This window comes from Hypanus sabinus, chromosome 3 (genome assembly GCF_030144855.1).
Source record: "Hypanus sabinus isolate sHypSab1 chromosome 3, sHypSab1.hap1, whole genome shotgun sequence".
NCBI lineage: Eukaryota > Metazoa > Chordata > Chondrichthyes > Myliobatiformes > Dasyatidae > Hypanus > Hypanus sabinus.
In genome coordinates this window covers 151536641-151559264 of record NC_082708.1, presented here as the reverse complement: position 1 = coordinate 151559264, position 22624 = coordinate 151536641, and the positions used below count along the sequence as shown (strand labels likewise).

Below are 22624 nucleotides of genomic sequence, written 5' to 3'. Positions count from 1 at the left end.
GCGACTTCAGGATTGAAGGACGTCCTTTTAGAACGGAGATGCAGAGAAATTACTTTAGTCAGAATGTGATAAATCTGTGGAATTTGTTGCCATGAGCAGCTGTGGAGGCCATGTCATAGGGTGTATTTAAGGCAGAGATAGATAGGTTCTTGATTTGCCTGGGCATCAACTGCCATTCTGGTTTTCTGGGATCTGAATTGACTAATGAGGTTAGGGTGGGAATTGCAGACTTTTCCACAGATGGGGCACAAGGTGGCTTTTGGATGAGTGGTTAAATAGCCTGTAAAGTGGTGTACTTCTTTTGTGATGAAAGTGGGGCTTTTCTTCATTCCAGGTGTGTGGTATTATGGTTCTTGATTCCACTACAAATGTTCCTTTCTCACTTTAAGTATTCAGGGGTCAGAGATTCTCAGCATCTGTTTTAAGGAGATTTTGTGCATATCTTTGAATCTTTTCCTTTGTTTGCCTGGTAAATTTTCTAATGGCAGAAATTAGAATAGAATTTGGAAGAGAGTGTGACATTGGGCACATGAATAATTTGGCCTCTCAACTGAATGCTTTGTGAGCTTTGATACTGGCCTAGCTGATCCTTGTCATGAAGTAGGAGGTTTTTCACAGGGTCAGCAGTGGTGTTATCTTACTAATGGTTTGAAGTGCAGATTTTGGTAGTTGGAATTCTCTAAAGTTTATTGAAAGGCAAGGACCACTGTTGCCTGTGAAACCATGAGTTGTGTGCCAGGTTTGGAGCCTTGACCTTCAAGCATCCGTTTTTTATAGATCAGCTAAGGTCCATGGTAGTACTTTGAAACTTGTTGAACTCCCATCATTGCTGCCTGCTTTCATTGAGAAGTGGCGCCTCAGATATGAGAATTAGTCTGCATTTACCAGGGTGTTAGTTTTATTGTTGTAGGGTTGTTTGGTGCCAGGGTGGGCTAGGAGAGGACCTTTGTCTTGTGGATAGGAGACTGAGAGAGATCAGAATGGGAGTGGGATGTATGCTAAGGTGAGGTGACCCAGCCTGAACCATTAACCTTTGTGTCTGTTCAAAGTTAGTATACAGTAACAGGATAGACATTGCCAATATGAGCTGCCTATATGATTGGTGGAATTGATGAAGATAATAGCTATTTGTGCTGTTGTGCGAATGTACTTTTTCATGTTCTTTGATAGATATGCGGTCGTGCGCTATGGCAAATTGCCAGTACGGCTGTGATGAGGTGAAAGGAGAAATCCGTTGTCGTTGTCCATCTCCCGGGCTGCAACTTGCTCCAGACCACAGGACCTGTGTGGGTGAGTATGTCAGATTGTCTTCATTTGAAGCAGTCTTCTCTGATTCTGTTCTGGTTGAAGGATCATGAAGCGCTTAAGTAAATACAAATAGATGTAAAGATCAGCCATGGAGACACAAGAGACTACAGATTCCACAATCTCAGCAGGTCAAGCTGCATCGGTGGTGGTGGCATGTAGTGGCATTGATGACCTTTTGAATCAAGACTGCATCAGGACTGATGAGTGGTTCCATGTTAAAACATTGATAATTCCTCTCCCTCCCACAGACACTGCTCAGCCTGTTGAGTTCCTCCAGGAGATTGTTGCTAGGGATCAACCATGATGTGATGATGATAAAAGGGCTGAGTGGACTTCCCCATTCCTCAGTTTGGTAGAGTGCATCATTTATCAAAAGTTGAGCTAATTCCATGTAGTTTGTCCCGCAGACATCTTTATATTCCAGAGCTTTCTCACCAATAGAATGTGTATGTAAGTTAGAAGAACTACAGATGTTACAAATCTGAAACAAAAGCAGAAAATACTAGGAAATATTCTGCTTGGCAGCCACCATCAGTGAAAACCAAAACAGGGTTAACCATTGACTCTCTTGGTCAAAAATGTTTTGTTTAGTAGGATGTTATTCCTGAGGATGATGTTGCGTAACAACTAGTTTCCTCTGTCTCACAATTTATGTTTCCTTTATACTCTGGAGTTGGAATTCTATATTTCTTTTCCCCCCACTTCTAGGGCTTGGGCTTGGGACTAATTTTAAATCAGGTTTTCCCTTGTTAGAAATGTGCAGAATTGCTCCTATTTGTTTAAAACTCGGGAATTAGCGTCTTTTACCTTGAAATTGCAGAGCAATTAAGAAAACACCCTAATGCCTTACAGTAGCCCTTACCAAAGAGAGAAGATCTTAGATGTTTTCACACTGAGCTCAGTTTAAACAGACCTGACTCTACATGACATTGGTAGCATTTTGCTTCACTAAGTGTTCCATGGATTAAAACCTAACTATGTTAACATTTCCTTCAGGTCGTCAACCTGAAATATTAATTCTGTTTCTCTTTCCACAGCTGCAACCTGATCTGCTGAGTATTTACAGCATTTTATTTTATTTTATTGTATTTGCTCTATATTTCCAGCATCTGCAGTTGCTTTGAATTTCACTTCCCAGGATACCTGTTGGTTGCCCACTAATCCTGGTCCCTTGCTCTTTGCTGCATTTCCTCGCTCCACCACTGCTGACTTTGCCTTTAGCAGCCAAGCCACTAAGCTATCCACCTTGCTCCGCTTCTCTTTCACCCTTTTAGACACTCCCAGAAATATTACCCCCTTGGCCAAGCCTTCGGTCAATGCTCTATTTGCTGCTTACATCAGCATTAGTTTATTTTATTTGTAGTTATGACAGTGTTTGTGCTTTATTAAAAGGTTCACTATATATGGAAATCGCTGATGAACTGATCTGACCGTCTCTTGTAACTTCTTTCTAGATGTTGATGAGTGTGCGTCTGGCACAGCTATGTGCCCTCGATTCCGTAAATGCATTAATACTTTTGGAAGCTACTTCTGCAAGTGCTACAATGGCTTTGATCTCCGTTACTATAATGGGAAATATCAGTGTCTAGGTGAGTGGAAGGACTCTGTCTTACCTACCTCTGCTTACATTGGAGAGTTCCTGATAGGATTTTTAACTCTGCACTCACAATGTCCCTTCAGTCTGTGGCATCAACTCCATGAAGTCAATCAGTCATGTTGAGTGTTCAACTTGCTTTGTAATATTATTTTGAGACCTCCCTCCATTCACGTATCTCTGCATTTCTTGGTCACTAAAACTGTAACTGCAGCTTACTGTAGATAAAGCAACTACATTTACTTTAGGAAAACATGGGCTTTCTTTACAGTGTGAAGATCAAACACAGATCATGCAGTCACTTTGTTGATCACCTCCATTCAATCTCCAGACTTTATCCTGTTCTTCCAGCTGTCTGCCACTTCAAAATACTGTCAGGTTTCTGCTCCCACGGCTGCTGCTCAAAAGTGCCTCCTTCTAGTGAGTATGAAGGGACAAAGTGATTGGTCTCAGCTAACACTCCTTTCCCATGGTAGAACCTAGGGTGAAGGAGTCACTTTTCATACTTAGTCATAGTGTAGTGCAGAATGTAATGCTCTTCAGCTAAAACTTGTCCATGCCAACCGAACTGCATGCCTGAGCTAGTTTCATTTGCCTGCATTTGGTCCACACCTCCCTAAACCTTTCCTATTCATGTAGCTCTCCAAACGTCTTTTAAGCACCTCTACTACTTCCTCTGCCAGCTTGTTCCTGCCACCCCAAGTGTGAGAAACATATCTCTCAGATCCACTTTATTTTTTCCCTTCATTCATCTTAAACATGCTCTGGGGAAGAAGACTGTGACCATTTACCTTAACTATGCCCCTCATGACTTCATAAACTTCTATAAGGCTATCCCAGACCTCATTGTACTGTCCTGTCCAATCTCTCCTTGCAACTCAAACCGTCCAGTCCCAGAAACATGCTTGTGAATCTTTTCTACTGCCCGCCTAACTTTACTACATCTGGGCAACCAGAATAGCACACAGTTTTCCAAGAGAGGTCTCACCAAGTCTTGGACAGCGAGAATATGACATTCCAAATCTTATACTCAATGCCCAGAAAATTAAGGCAAGCGTGCAACATGCTGCCTTCTCCATCTCAGCTACTTGTGTTTGTTACTTTCCCTGTATCTCTGTTCTACACCCCTGGGTCCTATATTTACAGCTCTAAGTTAACTTCTGAAAGTGCATCACTTTGCACTTGTGTGTTGATTCCACTCGGATCTCACCTTTCTGTTCCATTCCTCAATTTCGCTCATCTCTCAAGATTAATACTATAAAAATTCAAATAATTATTTCAGGAGTACCTTTTTATTATTTGGAGTGCTTGAGGTAAAAAGTATGATGCAAAACTTAAATAAATATGTCAGTGAGAAAGGAACAGAAAGATATGTTAATGAGGTTGGAAGGAGTAGAGTTGGAGGACGATCATGTGGGGAGTTGGTTCTATCCCTTTTACATGATTGATAAATTTTTATCATGGTAAGAATGGGAAGCTACATTGACCCATTTGTTTTCCTCCATCCTAGATGTTGATGAATGTGCAAGGAGGACACATAAATGCAGTGCCTTTGCTACCTGTCACAATATACCAGGCTTCTATAAATGCAAGTGTATGAGAGGCTACAGGGGCAATGGTTTCAGCTGCACAGGTATGTATGTCAGCTCTAACAAAGCATCCCAATAACTCCATCATCATTTAGAATAGTTCTTTACATTTCAAATCGGATTTTATTGTTAACAGCTTGCATGAAGAGAGAAGGGGGGTAGCAGTAATTGAATTGGTCTTTTAAGATTCAAGATTCTTTAATGTCATTACCAGCAGACACGTGTAAAAGAGAATGAAATAATTGTTATTTCATATCCGATCCAGCACCAAAAAAACACAATAAGATAAAGAATACAATAATAATAAAAACATGCAATAAATATAAATACATAAGATAGCTTATATACATAGATTGACTGTATGTCCATAAAGTGATGCTAGGCTAAGGAGTGTCTGATTGATAGGAAATGATGAAGTAGTGGTAGTTGGGGGCATGGAGGGTGGGTTCGTGGGTGAAATTGATCAGCCTTACTACTTGGGGAAAGTAACAGTTTTGTGTCTGTTGGTCCTGGCGTGGATGCTACATAGTTTCCTCCCTGATGGGAATGGGACAGACAGTCCGTGAGCAGCATGGGTGGAATCCTTCATGATGTTATTGCCCAATTTCCAGCATTTTTATGTCCTTGATGGTGGATAGGCTGCTGCTGGTGATGCATTGAGTAGTTTTGACTACCTGTTATAAAGCCTTATCTACCACATTGCAGTTTCCTGTAGTGATGCAGTTTGTTAGGTTTCTCAAAAAACAAAGCATGTTGGACTGATTGGCCACCTTCGGCCCCTTATTATTCTTTGAATCCAATATGAACTTTGGAAGGAACAATTACATTCTCACAATAATGAGGACCTTTCCTAAATTTCAGAATTATTCCCCGTGACATTTGCTTGAGGCTGCTTCATTTTACACTGTGACGTCATTAAGATCATAAGACATAGGAGCAGAATTAGGCCATTTGGCTCATCCAGTCTGATTATGGCTAATTTATTATTCCCTCTTATCAACTTGATATTTCTTTGCTTGAAAGCAAAAGATTGCCTTTTGATTTTTGAAATAATGTGCAATATTATAACCTTGCTAGATCTGTGATTTTGTTATAGCACATGAATAACAGAGAAACAAATAAAATAAAGCCACCCTGTTGGCTGTCATAGAGTCATACAAAACAAAAAAAGGCCCTTTAGTCTCACTGATTCATGCCAACCAAGATGCCCATTAAAGCTAGTCCTGTTTACCCGCATTTGGCCCACATCCCTTGCATTAGTCCCATTTTTCTGTGTTGGGCTCGTATCTATGTAACCGTCCAACCGTCTTCTGAAAGTGAGTGGCCGAAATTATTCAATTCAGCCAGAACTGCTAAAGAGGGTAGACATTTTTCTCTACATAGACTCTGCTTAATTATTGTCCCAGTTTGAGGGCAACTTAGTCTTAAAAGTAATAAACCTTTCAGAAATGTCACTTGCAAATCTCTGTTCTCTCCACTCTTTGCATTATTCAGAAAGAAAAACTATATGGGCCTATAAAACATTATAACTAGCAGTAGTTTTTTTTGCTGCCAAAATTCAAGATATTTTATTGCCATTTGTCAGTTCACGTGTATAAAGGAGACAAGAGGGTGCTGATGAACCACAGCAACGTGCTGCAGGCAGCTTACAAAGCAACCAAATATACTTCTTCGGAACTACTCTCACTGCAATCTGCAGTCTGTAATTTCTCTTTAAATAACCTACGTTAGAACTGCCTTAATGAACTAGTGATTTCATGAACTTCTGAAGGACGCAGTGGACTTAACTCTCAAGCCTGCAAGTATGGCACCTTTAAGTAGACAAAGGTACATCACCATAGCCAGAAGGGAGGAAGGAGGGGAGGACTGAAATGCCAAGGAATGAAATGTCATCTACCCAACATCTTGTTAGCAAATATATAATCGTTGGAGAACAAGATTGAGGGCAAGATTGCTGCGTCAGAGGGTAATGAGGAATTGAGGAGATGTGCTTCATGGATGCATAGCTTACTCTGGACACACCAGATACATTGACAAGATCGGAGGGTTGCTCGATACACCAAACGTACAGTACTGCTGATTCAGAGAAGGCAAAAGGTAGGGGTCTGTGTTTCATGATAAACTCTTTGTGATGTTTGGATGCAGTAGTCTTGTCGCACTCTTGTTCCCCTGACCTGGACCATCTCATAGTTAAGTGCCAACCATTCTACTACCCAAGAGAGTTCTTCTCCGTGATCCTTACCAATGCTTACATACCACTAAAAGCTGATGTTAAGCAGGCACTCAAGGTATAGACTGTCATAGTCAGCAAACAAGAAACAACCTACCCTGATGTCTTTCAAATCATTGTTGAGGTCTTCACTCAGGCTTGTTTGAAGAAATCTCTGCCCAATTATCATCACCATATCACTTGCAGCACCAGGGGACCCAACATTCTCGACCACTATTGCACTACAGTTAGGAATGCCTACCATTCCATGCCTAGACCACATTTAGTGAAATCTGATCACTTAGCTGGCCCTCTCCCACCTGCATACAGGGGGAAGTTAAAGAGAAAGGCTCCAGAGATAAGGACAAGAGAGGTGTCACAGGGGGCAGAGAAGTGGCTGTGGGATTGCTTTGAGTTGATGTACTGGCTATGTTCAAGGACTCATCAGAGGATCGAAACAAATACACCACAGCTGTCATGGACTTTATAAAAATTTGTAGTCAAGTGTGTTCCCAAAAAATCATTCAGATTCTTCCGTAACTAGAAGCCCTGGATGAACCATGAGATCTGCAGTCTGCTGAGGGTCAGATCAGTGGCATTCAGATCAGGCAGCTATTAAATACAAGAGGTCCAGGTGGATCTCTGGAAAGTGATCTCATGTGTAAAGTAGCAATTCTGGACCAAATTGAATCACTAAAGGATGTTTGACAGTTGTGGCAGGGCTTGAATGCAAAGTGAAACCAAGTGACATAGTTGACAACAAGGCTTCATTCTAAGATAAGTTGAATGCCTTTCATGCTCACTTTGACCATAAAAACATGAAGGCACCTTCTTGGACTCCCACAGCCCCTGATGATGCTATGATTTCAGTCTTTGAGGCCAGCATGAGAGCATCCTATAGGAGGGTGAACCCATGGAAAGCACCTGGCCCAGATGGGGTACCTGGCCGGATACTAAAGACCATTGCTGATCAACTAGCAAGGGTGTTCACCGATACCTTTAATCTATCACTTTGGCAGTCTGAGGTAGTCACCTGCTTCAAGCAGCTTTAATTATACTGGTGCTAAGAAGAATCTTGTAACCTGCCTTAATCACTATTGTCCAGTAGCACTTGCATCCATTGTGATGAAGTGCTTTGAGAGGTTGGACATGAAACATATCATCTCCTGTCTGAGAAGCAACTTGGATCTGCTTCAACTTGCTTACTGCCACAAAAGGTCAATGGCAGATGCCACTTTACTGCCTCTTAACTAATTCCTGAAACATATGCACAGCAAAGATGCATATTTCATGATGCTCTTCCTTAACTACTCTTTGGCATTCAATAATATCATCCCCTCAAAACTAATCAATAAGCTTCAAGACCTTGGCCTCAAAACCTCCTTGTGCAACTAGATCCTCACTTTCCTCACTTACAGATCCCAGTCAGCTCCACCGCTATCTCCATCAGCTTAGGTGGACCACAAGTCTGTGTGCTTAGCCCCCTGCTCTACTTACTTTACGCTTATAACTGTGAGGTTAAGCACAGCTCCAATGTCATATTTAAGTTTGCTGATGGTGCCACTGTCATTGGCCGAATCAAATGTGGTGATGAATCAGCATATAGGAGGAAGATTCAAAATCTGGATGAGTGGGGCCACAACAACAACCTCTCTTTCAATGTAAGCAAGACCAAGAAGCTGATTATTGACTTGAGGAGGAGCAGACTGGAGGTCCATGAGCCAGTCCTCACTGGGGGATCAGAGGTGGACAGGCTCAGCAGTCTTAAATTCCTCTGTGTTATCATTTCAGAGGATCTGTCCTAGATCCAACATGTAAGTGCCATTACAAAGAAAGCATGGTGTTGCCTCTATTTCCTTAAAAGTTTATGAAGATTAGGCATGTCATCTAAAACTTTGAAAGACCTCTACAGATGTGTGTTGGAGAGTATATTGACTGGTTGCATCATGGCCTGGTATGGAAACACCAATATGGAAAAGCCTATAAAATATAGTGGATACGGCCTAATCTATCACGAGTAAAGCTCTTCCTGCCATTGAGTACATCTACACTGAGCACTGCTGCAGGAAATCAGCACCCACCTTTAAGGACCCAATTATCCAGCCATGCTCTCTTCTCTCTGCTACCATCAAGAAGGTGCAGGAGACTCAGGACCCACACAAGCAAACTCAGGAATAGTTATTACTTCTCAACCATCAGGCTCTTGACCAGAGGGAATAACTTCACTTACCTCATCACTGAAATCAACTGTACCCACAACCTATGGGCTCACTTCCAAGGATATTTTATCTCATATTCTCTGTTTATTTATTTATTCATTCATTCTTTTTTTTCTCTTTCTTGTTGTAATTACATAGTTTTGTTATGTTTCTTTTCACATTGGTTGTTTGTCCATCTTGTTGGAGAAGTCTTGTTTATTCTATTGTGTTTCTTCTACTTACTATGATTGGCTGCAAGAAAATGAATCTCAGGGCATTACGTGGTGAGATAAATGTCCTGTGAGAATAAATTTACTTTGAATGAAATGACTCATTCCATTGACTCTGGATCCAATGCAGCATATAAAAACATAATAAACACAAGAACACGATAAATATATATACAAAAAATTAACTTAACACATAGACTGTATCAAGATAAAGTGACACTAGGTACAATGTTATATGTACGTAATGTGATTCTGACAGGTAGTGATAAAGTAGTGATGGTGGAGAGTAGTTGATCAGCCTGACAGTTTGGGGGAAGTAATGACTTTAGTTAAAAATATTCAACTCTTGAAACTCTGGATTTTTAGAAATTGTGTTCTACTTTTTAAAAATAACTATGGCTTATGAACACTTGTCAACTTTTTACCTGCTAACTTTGTATGTCATATAGTGTTTATATAACGGTTAAGCTGCAATTACATCCTCTCCTCAGTAGAGAATGTAATTGTACCTTCATTCCAGCTGTTGACATTGGAATTTATCATAGCAATTTATGATAATAAAATAAAATAGGAACTTAGTTGTTCCTCTACACCTTGGCAAAAGTATCAGAATCAGAATTAGGCTATTATCATTGTCTTATATTTTGTGAAATTTACTGTTTTATTGCATCAGTACAGTGCAGAGATAGAATTACTATGAATTACAAAATAAATAAATAGTACAAAAAAGGAATAATAATTAGGTAGTGTCAATGGAAATCTGATGGTAGAGGGGGAAGAAGCTATTTCTAAATTATTGTCTTCAGGCTGCCGTAAATCTCTGTTATAGTAGTGACAAGATGAGCGTATGTCCTTGTTGATGAGACTCCCAACTGATGGATGTCACTGAACTCAGCACCTGAAGATAAGTTAACCTTGTCCCCATTTTGTGTTCAATAGAATGGTTTGGAATTTCTCAGGGCATCATGTTCCATCCCGAGCAAGGGTAGTTTTCATGTTCTGCTGTGACGTGGGGTTTCCCTTGGGTGCTCTGGTTTATATTATACCAAAAATGTACTGATTGGTAGGTTAATTGCCAAAATTGTCCCTAGTGTGGGTAGATAGTTGGGGAGTAAGGAATATTTATTGGGCATCTGAGACTGGATTGATTAAAATAAATGGGGAATGGGACTAACACAATTATAGTCATAATGGGCCAAATGACCTGTTTTAGAAGAAAATTAATATAAATAGAAATAGTAACAAACTTGATAAACCATTTAAAAATAAGTTTCTGACATTCTGCTGCTAAATATCATTTCTTGGTTCAAAGGTCAGAAATGTCACCTACCTGAAGGCCTTTTGGAATGTTCTGACTGTTTACTTGGAGTGTAATACCAATTCAGACTGACTCCCTTCCATATCTGTGTTCATGCTCTCAGAGTCAATATCATGCTGAGTGGAAAGCTACCACCAAACATCAGGCTGACTCATTGTACCGCTGTAATCAATAAACAATGTCATTTACTGGAATGTTTGCAAAGCAGTTACTAATTAGTGGCACTTTGTTTTCCAGTCGACACAAAATACCCTGTGTTTACAGACCCACCCCATGGTGGAAACAATGGAACTTTGAGTACTGTTTATGTGGAAAACACCACTGCGACCACACCAGTTGTTAACAGCAATCCAGAGGTCGAAACAGAAAGGGCAGTCCTGACCACAAACCCAACCACAGTTACAACAGCGGCAACAACAATGGCGACAACAATGGCAACAACAACCACAACTTCAGCTGCAATCATAATCATACCCACTCCTGTGGACAACAGGATCCCGAGTGAGGTCCCACGGCAAAGAGGAGATGTTTTCAGTGAGTACCTGAGCTACTACAATTCTGTTCTGCCTTTCTGCTGATGTTACCTTAATGACCTGGGAATAGGAAAACTGTCCAATCAGTGACTGGAAACAATGAAACAAAACTTGGTGATAGGCAAACAGGGAACATGTGGGATATTTTCCCAAAGTCTACATGAATTAATTCCCTTTCCAACATTAATGCCTGTGCATGAGTAAAGTTCATTAAAACTATAACATTCTGAATTCTACATTTTTCCCATACTAGCAGGTTGTCATTTTGAGTAGATGAACTAAGTTGTGTTATTCTTAACATTATATTGGTGGAACTCCTGATACAGGGTTTGAACCCAAAAAATTCCTCTAACGCCAGAGATGCTGCTCGACCCACCGAGTTCCTCCAGCATGCTGATTCTTGCTCTAGATTTCAGCACATAGAGTCTCTTGTGTCTGCATTATACTACCTTATATATTTAAATATAAAATAATCAGAAGTTCCCTTTTATAAGCCATTCTAACGTTTGGAACATCTCAAATTGCTTTACGGACAACAAAATATAATTTGTGGACTTCTGGTTGCAGGTTCAAAACACTTCTTAAATTCTTCATATGAACATATCTGTTTAAAATGGGAATAGTGTTAACATGTTCATTGTAAGTTGCAGTAAAATTTGTAATGACCTATTCCAATTGTGGAATCCTCTTTCACAAAGTTTTTCTCAGTCTGATTGTCCATTAGACAGTACAAAATACCTGTATTAGAGTCATAGTCTATAGAACAGAAATGAACTCTGGTCCAACTGGTTCATGCTGATCAAGAGTACAGTCTTAAAGCCATATAATACAGCTAGTCCCAATTTCCCGCATTCGGCTCATATTCCTCCAAGCCCTGACCCTCTCTGTATCTATCCAGGTGCTTTTTAAATTACACTATTGTTCATTCTGTGTACTGACCACCCTTTATATAAAAAAAGCTTTCCTTCACATCCCTTTTAAATCCAAATCTTTCCTCTCATCCTAAATCTATACCCCTGGTTTTAGATTCCCCTACCCTGGGAAAAGACAGTAACCAACCATGCCTCTCATAATCTTAAAGATTTCTGTAAGGTCACCCCTCATTCTCCTATCTTGCAAGGAATAAAGACCTAGCCACTTAGTACAACACTGGCCCTCTTGTCCAGGCAACATTATTGAAAATCTTTTCTGCACTCTTTCCAGTTTTAACCACATTCTTCCTATAACAGGGTGCCAAAGTTGTACAATATACTCCAAGTGCAGCCTCACAAATGACTTGTACAAATGGAAAGTAATGACCGAACTCCTATTCTGATTGCACTGACTGTTGAAGACCAGCATGCTAAACAACTTTTCTCACCACCCTGTCTATCTGTGTTGCCATTTTATACTCCTAGATTAGAGCTCAATTACAGTCCTTTGTGCCCTACAATTCAGAGTACAAGTCTACACTGGATGGACTTTCTAAAATACATCACATTAAAGATTAAAGCTTTGCTTTATTTGTCACATGTACATTGAAGCATACATTGAAATGCATAATTTGCGTCAACAGCCAACACAGTCCATGCTGGGGGGCAGTTTGCAAGTATAAGCATGCATCATGTGATAACATAACATGCCTACAACTTACTAATACTAATCCATACTGCTTTTGGCCCATATAGCTTAAACTTTCCTGTATTAATATCTATTTATCACTCCTATCCACTTTCCTGACTGATGAAGATCCCCTGCAAACTATAATAACCTTCCTCACTATGAACAACACCTCAGAATTCCATGTGATTCGCAAACTTACTGACCAACTCTGTCTATCCCTCAGAATCCTAACCAGTAATGTAGCATGACTGCTGACCAGCCTGTAAATGCCAAGCTTGTCTTTACTTCTTAAACAATGAAAAAAAACATTAGCCACCTTCCAGTTTTTAACAACTTCACTAGCGGCTAATGATGAAGCATACATCTCTGCAAGGGCCTCTGCAATAGCTTCCCAGAAGGTCTGAAGATGCACTCGGCAAGTCCACCTTAATGTGCTGTAAGGCTGCAAATTCCTCCTCCCTGGCAATACAAAAGTCCTTCAAAACTTCTCCACTTGTTTCTCTTGTCTCCTGAGCGACAATTATGTTTTTTTCCCTCAGAAAACACTGAGGAGAAAAACTCAGTAAAAATCTCACCCATCTCCCGTGGGTGGAGACATTGGCAACCCAATTGATCTCTAAGCGGATCTACCCTCTTCCTAACCACCCCTTCACTTTTAATATTTCTGTAGAACCTTTTCTGCAAATCTGTCTCCTGCCCTCTCTTGGTCCACCTCATTTCCCTTTGAGTATTCTTAATCTTTTTATAAACATCAAATAAGTCAATTGTCCCCAACCATGCTTCCCAACCTGGGGTCCACAGACCTCTTGGTTAATCGTGGGGATCCATGGCCTAAAAAAGTTTGGGAACTCCTGTTCTAAACCAAATGTATGATTCCTTCCTTTTCTACCAGCGTTTGGACAGAGTCTGAAAAGGTGGATTCAGCATGGGTTTATGCGTGGAAAGTCATATTTGACAAATCTTTTACAATTTTGTGAAGCAATAACCTAAATAGTAGTTGAGGGTAGGGCAATGGACTTGCCTGCTTGGACTTTAGCAAGGTTATCAAGCTTTGTCAATGTTTCACATGGTAGGTTGGTCGGGAAGGTTTGGTCACATGGAATCCAAATAGAGCTATTTAGGTCGATTCAAAATTGGTTGAGAGGTAGGAAGCAGAGCAGAGAGTGGTGGTTGAGGACTGTTTCTCGGATTGAAGGCCAGTAACTAATGGTGTGTTATAGGGGTTGGTGCTGGGATGCTTGTTATTTATATACATGATTTTGATGCAAATGCACAAAGGTTAATCAGTAACAGGGACATGCTGTTTCTGAACTCTTCATATCACAATCTTAGAAGATGCCCACTTGCCATTCATTCCTTTCCCTTCATGCAATCAACCTCTGCTAGCTCCTGTGCAATTCCCCAAAAATCAGCCCTACTCTAGTTTGGGACCCTAACCTGTGGACCTGTCCTATCCTTGTTCATCATGATTTTTAAAAATTATGTTCATTATTATAATTCCTATCTAAAATAGTCACATTTTCCCACAGTTGACCTATATCCTTCCAAACCTTTCCTATCCACGTAACATTCTGAGTACCTTTTAAATATCGGTAATGGATCTGCCTTAACCACTTCCTTTGGCAGCCCATTCCATATACTGACCACACTATGCGTGAAAAGCTTGCCCCTTGGATTCCTATTAAATCTCTCCTCTCTCACCTTAAACCAACATTATGTCCTCTAGCTCTCGATTCCCTGATCCTAGGAAAAACACAGCGTGCATTTGCAATTTTATACATCTCTATAAAATCACCCCTCATTCTCTAAAACTCAAATGTAAAAAAAAAGGTCCCAAACTGGTCAACTAGTTTCAAAAGGTCGAAAACAAAATGTGGAATAAAACCATTTAAGATGCCTACAATGTGATTGGTGTAAAGTAATTGAACAGACTGTTCATGCTTGTGTTGATTTCATTCTTCCTGTGTGATATCTAAGTCTCTGACAGGGTAAAGTACCTATAGATTGCAACAAATCTGCCTCTTTCTAGAGCATTCATACTCTAATTCATAATCTTTCTCTGCAATAGTACTGAACTTGACTTGCATATTTCCTTGGCTCTGCACTTGGAAGAGGAGGGGGGAGGTGGAGTGACCATATACTGCTCTTCTGCAGGACTTTATGGAGAACATATACTGCGCATATCCTACATCTCCATGCCAATGCAGATGTCCCATTCTATTTAAGCCCTAGCATTCCACCGAAGTAAGGCTTTGGCTTGAGGCTAGATCGCTTGCCTGATGACTAAGATTGAGAAGGCATTGGCCTGTTTCCTCCTGTCAGTTTAGTTCCAACACTCAGGATCCAAGTCTGTGTTCCTCCTATGCTGTGCCAACTTCTTGACAGTAATGAGCCAAAACTTCATCTATTTCAGGCAACAATTATGATAAGTAGAAAGCAAGAAAGCCAAGAAATGAACTTTAAAACCTTGCAATATTTCCTGGAACTCTGCAGCTCAAGACAAAGACGTACAGTGAGGCATTGCAAAAGTGCAGAGTTAGTGTTGGTGTAGTGCAGATGCTTAGTTTTGCAAGATTAAGGAGAAACGGCTGTTGCTAAGGCAATTGTGAATCCATAGGAGAACAAAGGGATTATAGCATAATGTATGTTTATCACTATATTTCCTTGTATCTTTCTTATCCTTTCTTAATGAGTTTTTAAAGCTTACCTAGATGTGGTACCAAGTAAGGCAAAAATTTATTTTAGAACACTGGCCTTATGTGAGAATGTAAAGCAAGCTAGTTGGTGACAGTTTTGTATTAGTTAATTTTATATCATGGACTAGGATTTGAGATGATCACCATAAAAAGAAGAGTTTGCAGATAAACATTACAGCCAATCAGTGGTCATCAGATTTTAAAAAATCTGTTGATATGATCTGCTTAAACTCTTCTGATTCCACTTGAAAGTTTAATCACCAATTAAAATAGAGAGAGTAACAGAAGAACTGAAGAAGTTTCAGTAAAGGGGACATAGTATACCATATGTTAGTTTTACATCTTTCCTCTTTTTTTATTATTTGCATTAAAGCCAAAGTTAATTAAAACTTCAGTGAGAAGTCTATTGTGCTCCTGATTGAGTAGATTAATTTTTTACACATTTGTCCCAGTGGCATGTCATTTTCTAAAATGATTCAGACCCACTCCCCTTGTAACCCAGATTAAGAAACCTTTCATCAACTCAATTATATCCCAGCGACATTCCAAAAATTATTGTCATGTTTAGTATTAATTTCACATGGCAATGTGCTTGTGTCTGGTTTGTCTAGGCTCAAACCCATTCCTGGAGCAGCATTCCAGTGGGAGTACTTCAGAAATGTTAGCAAACTCTGCAGAGACCTTTTAAACTGCAAAGCAGAAGTTAAAGGAAAACCTCGCAATAGATTATCTTCTAGGTGTGTCCCAAGAATTCTTCACAAATCCACCTTGATATTTATGTAAATACCCTGACTGAAAAGTTGCCATATTCTTTTACAGGCTTGTTTTGGGGTCAGAGAGTTGTCCAGCATTGAAATTGTCACTTCAGTCTGTGCTGACCAGCAAGTATTCATTTACACTATTGCTGTAGTAACCCCATTTTATTCTCCTTACATTCCCGTCAATTTCCAAAGGAATGCTATCATTTATTTACACAGTATGCACAGTTTATAGTGGTGAGTTTACCCACCAGTCTAGATGTCCTTGGGATCTCAAAGTAAACTGAAGCACTTAGAGGAAACCGACAGGGGATTGTGCAAACTCCACACAGATGCCATCTAAGGTGTGAATTAAATCCTGGTTACTGGAGCTGTGGGGCAGGGGCTCTACTAGCCATACCACTGAGCTGTTCAGTTAGCAGTCTGCTAAGTTTTTCCACTGGGTTTAGAAATTGGATCTTATTTTTCTTAAGATGTAACTTTTGCAGACAGCAACAAAATTCAACAAATTTTAGTGCCTTACACGCAAAATCCAGGTCCAGGCAACGGTTTTACCCTGTGGTTCTCAGTGGGATTGCATAGCTTCTGGACTTTCATCTTATCCTTATCCCATAGAGAGCCATAATGGTGATTTTGAAATCTGACATTGTTGTAGAGGCATTCAATTTGTGCCTTTCAAAATCCTACAAACACTAACCACAAGATAATCTGTTGAGTTTTGGTTGAGTAAATAGTTTGATGTCAGGAAGAATTCCTCTGCTAGTTTAGGAAGTAGGGTTATGGGATTTATTTTGTTCACTTGGACTTTACTCATTAACTGATCCTGGGGCGAGTGTGCGGGCAATGCTGCAATGACCTTTCATATATTTAGAAATGGTATAGAAATGGGGACAGTCATTGTCAGATTTTGACAGAAATATAATTTTGTTTATGTTTGGTGAGTGAGGTCTAGAACCCAAATATGAGGAAATCTGCAGATGCTGGAAATTCAAGCAACACACACAAAATGCTGGTGGAACGCAGCAGGCCAGGCAGCATCAATAGGGAGAAGTACAGTCGACATTTTGGGCTGAGACCCTTCGTCAGTTAGTCAAGATGAAGGGTGTCAGCCTGAAACGTCGACTGTACTTCTTAGATGATGCTTGGCCTGCTGCGTTCCACCAGCATTTTGTGTGTCTACATGTTACTCTTCTGTGGTGAATAGTTAAGTTTAGAGAGTGCCTATAGATTGGCACTACCTAGGGATTCATCCACCTACTGCTCTCCTCATAAATATTTGCACTCGGCCATATCATCTGATAATCTGCTGCTAATTAGATTACCATATTTAATTTGGAATTTCATGATGAAAGGGAGTCCCTGAAAATGCAGAAAAATACCAAGTGAAAAAATAAATCATAGACACTGTCTAGTTGGTGCTTGGATTGTCAGGGCTGAGGAAGTTATTTACTGTAAACACAAGGTTCTGCAGATTGCTGAAAATCTAGAGCAACATGCACAAAATCTTTGAGGAAATCCGTAAATTGAACATGGAGGGGTATGTTTCGTTCTGAGACCCTTCTTCAGTTCTCATGATGAATCTCAGCCTGGAACATCGACTTGTTATTTACCTTAGTTGTTTACTGCTGAACTTTGTATTATCTTGTCTTTCTCATTCTGTCCCAATCAAGCCCTGCTCACTCAGTGCTTTTGGCCTCTCTTGTTTCCATTGAAGATGCATCTTCAGGCATTTGCTACCTAAAGCCCTTGATCTTAAAGTTATGGAGAAGGATGAAAAGCTTCAGCTGTGGATCTGAGCTATTTTGGCACATTAACTCATTTATAAACTACTCTTCAGGAAGCTGTCTTGACTCATAGTGGCTGAGTGCATCAACAGAGGCTGAAGGATTTTTACTGGGGGTTTGTGGAACATGTATTACCACAATTGGAGTTACTGATCACTGAAGACATACAAATTCTGCCATGATTTATCATTTTAAAAGTTGCGCTGGACAAGCAGATGTCAGGAAGGGTGGGAACAATTAAAGCATTGGAATTCACCCAAATGATTAAAATCTGTCCAACAGCTGACTTATACTAACAGCCAAGCATGATTATAACTCTGTACATCTGATTCCACTGGCATTCACTAAAGATAACTCAGAGAGCTTCAACAGCATGTGGTGTTATTCTAAAAGGAGAAGTGTCTGAAATGACATTTAGATTATCATAATGTCACAAAGAGGAACGATGCTTTCCCATAGCTACAGCATTCCAACCTAAATACTAATCTTCAATGCAGTTACTGGAATCTTGGTGCTGACTGCATTCTAATTCAGGGAATGTTTCAACACCGAAACCAGGGAAACAAATAGAAACCGAACTATGTAGGTAGCTTAGCCCAAGGCAAATTATGACAGTGCATTTTATTTGCAGCATCCAGTTATTAGAGCTGCAACAACTTTGCCTTTAATTCTCTAGATATCTTTAAGGATGAGGTGTCAGTGGTTCAAGTCAAATCAAGTTCATTGACATGGGTGCAAGAATATTGAGAAGCAGACACAGTACAGTGAGAAGCTTACTTGCAATAGTACTACAAGCACAGAGATTTGGACTACACAGAATATAAGTTATATAGACAGTGAAGAAAAGACTGCCGAACGACATTAATGCCAAAATGCAGACCGTGTTTCTTTTATCCTTGTTTAGCTGTTTCACCCTTTACTTGCAAGAGGTTTTTGATGCCTTGCCCATTTCAGGGTCTTTGCAAAATCACCTAATTTGCCCACAAGAATAAGCTAGGATCAGTGATGTAGAAGATTTGGTGTTCAATTCCCAGTATAGAAACAAGGACTCGCCGATACTGGCAGTTCAGTAGACAGCTGCAATATTGGAGGTGAAAGCTACCCTTTCAAATTATATCAAAGTTCCTTTGTTCCTATGTCATTTTCCCAAACTGGTTCCCCACTCAAGGTGCACATCACTGGGCACCCTGAAATGCCAGATATTAAAGACTTTCATAATCGTGAGGTAATTTAGCTAAAACCCCATAAACAAAAAGCAGATAGAAATATACTCAGCATGCCTGCTGGTGTCATTGTAGGGATGTTTTGAAGTACCTGGATCGGTCTCAGGTCTGTAAAAGTGTTGGGGCACAGGAGACTGGTATCTGAAAGCACTTGGAGAATATGAAGGGAAATGCACAGCTGATATTTCAGTAAAGCACAGTACAGGCCTTTCAACCCAAAATTCTAGTTTTGGGCTGAGACCTTTTATCTGGACAACAGTAAAGGTTCAGTGGGTGTTGCAGCCAGGTTCTTAAAGGTGATGGAGTGCTTCTTACAAATGGGAATAAGTTGGGGTTTCATTCAAAAAATTGGAACCATTAGCTCATTACACGCACTAGATGTGGTGGGCCAAATAGCCTATTTCCATTTTGCGTGACCCTCTGATTCTGTAAGCAAGATTTCCCAATAACGTTTTCAGCAGTGAAATGTTTGTGATGTCCTGAAGTTGTGAAAAATGCTGTATAGTTTCATTGTAATCTTGGGGTGGTTAGTGGTGTAGCTGATGAAGTTGCTACCTCACAGCACCAACAAATTGGATTTAATCCTGACTCGAATGCTGTCCGCAAGGAGTTTGCTTGTTCTTCCTGCGACTGTTTGGGCTTCTTCCATGTACTTCATTCCCCTCCCATTCAAAGGTTGGTGAGTTAAATAGACGCTTTAAATTGCCCTTGGGTGAATGTAAGAATATTGGGAATGTGGGGAAGAATAAGTTACAAATAAAATTACTGTGAAATGGGTTTGCTCTGTGAGCTGGCTTGGACTGGATGGTGTGAAATGGCCCCTTGAGCGTTGTAAAGAAATGTGGAAATTGTTTTATGCATTTGATAGGTTTCATCCAGAGCAGAAGTTAATATTATTCTTGCATAATACATACTTCCATTGAAGATGGTTGTCTAGTGATTCCTGGGATGAACATTTAAATGTTACGTAAAGAAAGCACAGCAGCGCCTCTTATTTCTTAGAGGTTTGCATAGATTTGACATGCCATTTAAAACTTTGACAAACTTCTCGATATGCCATAGGGAGTATACATCACAGCCTGGTAAGGAAACACAAGCGCTCAAGAATAGATACAGCTTAGTTCATCACAGGAAAAGCCCTCCCTATCATTGAGCTCATCAACAAAGAGTGCTGCCTCAAGCATCCGTCATCTTAGACCCCCACTATCCAGGTCATGCTCTCTTGTTGCTAACATCAGAAAGGAGGTACAGAAGTGTTAGGTCCAACACCACAGGTTCAGGAACAGTTATTATCCTTCAGTCATTTGTCTTCTGAACCAATGTAGACATCTTTACTCAACAGAACACTGAACTGACCATTGAACACAACCTATGGATTCACGTTCAAGATCTCTACAACTCAACCTTTCGGTATCACTTACTTGTTTGTTTGCTTTCTTTTTCTCTACTTGTATTTGCAGTTAGTCTTTTTCTAATTGGTTGATTGTCTGTCAGGTCGGAGTTCGTGTTATTTTTTGAACATGTGCAGCTTCCCCACTTGAAGGAGATTGAGTGCGCCTACCTGAAGGTTTTTTAACCAGATTCCACTCAATGACCAAATAACTTTACCTTTTTTTTCTCCTTTTATTTTTCGCAATTGCGGCAGTTTGATAGTTCCGTTAGTTCCATCAGTCATTAGTCCTTAGTCCTTAGTCATTAGTCATAAAGTTAGTCATAAGCCATAAGTAATCAGTCATATGGTGAAAAAGCTGGTTGCCTCTCGGACTTCGTAGACGGATTCCAACCTTCACAGTCTCCGTTTCTCTAATGGACTGTTATGGCCTTCGACCGTTATGTTTTCAAACCAGGCAAACTCTCCTGAAGGATCGCAAGCTCTTCTTAAGTCTCACGCCATTTCTGAGAAGCGCCTCTGCGCGATGATCCCCGTGACGAAGTTAGCGCTAACCCCTGCTGTGTTCTACCAGCATTTTGTGTGTGTTGTTTGAATTTCCAGCATCTGCAGATTTCCTCATGTTTGCAGTGACAGCAGTGCTGCTTTCCATGAAACAGTCTCTAAAGTTACTTAAAGTTCGGCATCTTACCGCAGATTCCAACACTGCTCCCGGACTGCCGCTGTAATGCTGCAGGGTTCCCCCAATGTTCTGGGCAGAAGCAGCACTCAGGCAGTGGGTTCTGTCTGGTCTATCAGTGGATTCACGCTATTACTTTAAAGTTTTATCTTCTTTTGCCTCTAGGTCCCAATACTTTCTAGAAACTCAAGTTTGACTTGACATTGTCAGTCTTTGTGTGTAGTTTTTCTATGATTTTATTGTGTTCCTTTGTTCTCCTATGAATGCTTGCAAGAAAATGAATCTCAGCGTAGCATTTAGTGACATATATATACTTTGATAATAAATTTACTCTGAACTTTGTTCTCTCAGGTGGACATACAGGTTCCTTTGATACTATTTTGATGATTAATAGAGATTTTTTCCCCAGCCTTGGCAAATATTTGCTACTCAGTCAACATCGCTAAAAGAAGTTTTACGGTTGTATGAACTTTCTGTTCTGAGAGCTTGTTAATCATTTACAAGAAGTGGGTATTGTTGGTGGGAATAGAATGAACGTGTTTTCACCTATCCCACACCACCCTCCAACCTGGTCTTTGTAAATGGTGTCAAAGTTCACTATAGATGGAGAATTGCAGGATGTACCAGCACATGCACAGCAATCTTAACAGGGGTGTATTGAAAAGAATGTTTTGCTGAATTGCCTGTCATTGTTTGGATGGTAAAAGAATCAAGTGTGTACAGGACAGTCAAAAGTGCTTCATTTTATACTCCTCACCCATGATGTAATTGTAGGAATATGTGAACAAGATTAGTCTTGAGTTTCATTTAATAGTTCTTCATTCATTTTGCAGTTCCACGTCAGCCTGGAGGGAATGGGGCTTTACTTGAACTTGACATTGAAATGGGGATTACTGCAGAAGAAAATGATGCAAGGGACGACCAAGGTATTTACTCTAGTCCTATCACTCATACTTTGCATGGACCTGGCAGGTCTCCAGCAGTGTGAAATAATACTTCACATCCTTGCTGAAAGTGGGAGAGTTTTATCAGAATAGCCCTATGAGGGCCTCAGCTTGGACGTGGGTTAAATGAATCACTTAACAGTGGGTGGTGGTTAATGTTACAGGTCGATGTTTTTTATCCTTCACAAATGGAATGCAGAATGCCAGCTTTGTTAGGTTGCCTGACACAAATGTTCAGAACTGTGGACGTTTTCTTTTGTCTTTGTTTTCGTCACTGATATTCAGTAGAGATCTATTATTGAGAGATGGAAATCACTTACAAATTCCTAACACTCTCACTTGCTTACTCTTGGGCTAGATTCCTTATATTATCCCTTACCCAAATTCATAGGATATATATAATATCATCTAGCCAGCTTACATGTTCTTTATTTTACTGCCAGATATACAATTTCTATTACACCAGTGGAGCAATGTCTCACATGATTATTCTTTCAGGTAGGTTAGCTGGAGTTGTTTAGGAAGGTTTAAACTAATTTAGCAAGTGGATGTGAACTGGAGTGATAGTG

The 22624-nt window shown here is 40.1% G+C and overlaps 1 protein-coding gene and 1 long non-coding RNA gene across 5 annotated transcripts in view; one reads left to right on the top strand and one right to left on the bottom strand.

Annotated features, from left to right (window-relative positions):
• npnta (nephronectin a) overlaps positions 1 to 22624 on the top strand; it is a 90440-nt gene that overhangs the window by 27657 nt on the left and 40159 nt on the right. For all 4 annotated transcript variants that reach the window (XM_059965389.1, XM_059965390.1, XM_059965392.1 and 1 more), the window contains 5 exons: positions 1171 to 1290; positions 2763 to 2897; positions 4413 to 4535; positions 10684 to 10980; positions 21945 to 22037. In XM_059965389.1, coding sequence (XP_059821372.1) covers positions 1171 to 1290; positions 2763 to 2897; positions 4413 to 4535; positions 10684 to 10980; positions 21945 to 22037 — 768 coding nt within the window. The remainder of the gene's footprint in view (positions 1 to 1170; positions 1291 to 2762; positions 2898 to 4412; positions 4536 to 10683; positions 10981 to 21944; positions 22038 to 22624) is intronic.
• LOC132391784 (uncharacterized) lies at positions 4768 to 21381 on the bottom strand. Its single transcript, XR_009511349.1, has 3 exons — positions 20464 to 21381; positions 10459 to 10608; positions 4768 to 9150 (listed from the first exon to the last, which is right to left on the bottom strand). It is a non-coding gene; the product is annotated as an uncharacterized LOC132391784 (long non-coding RNA).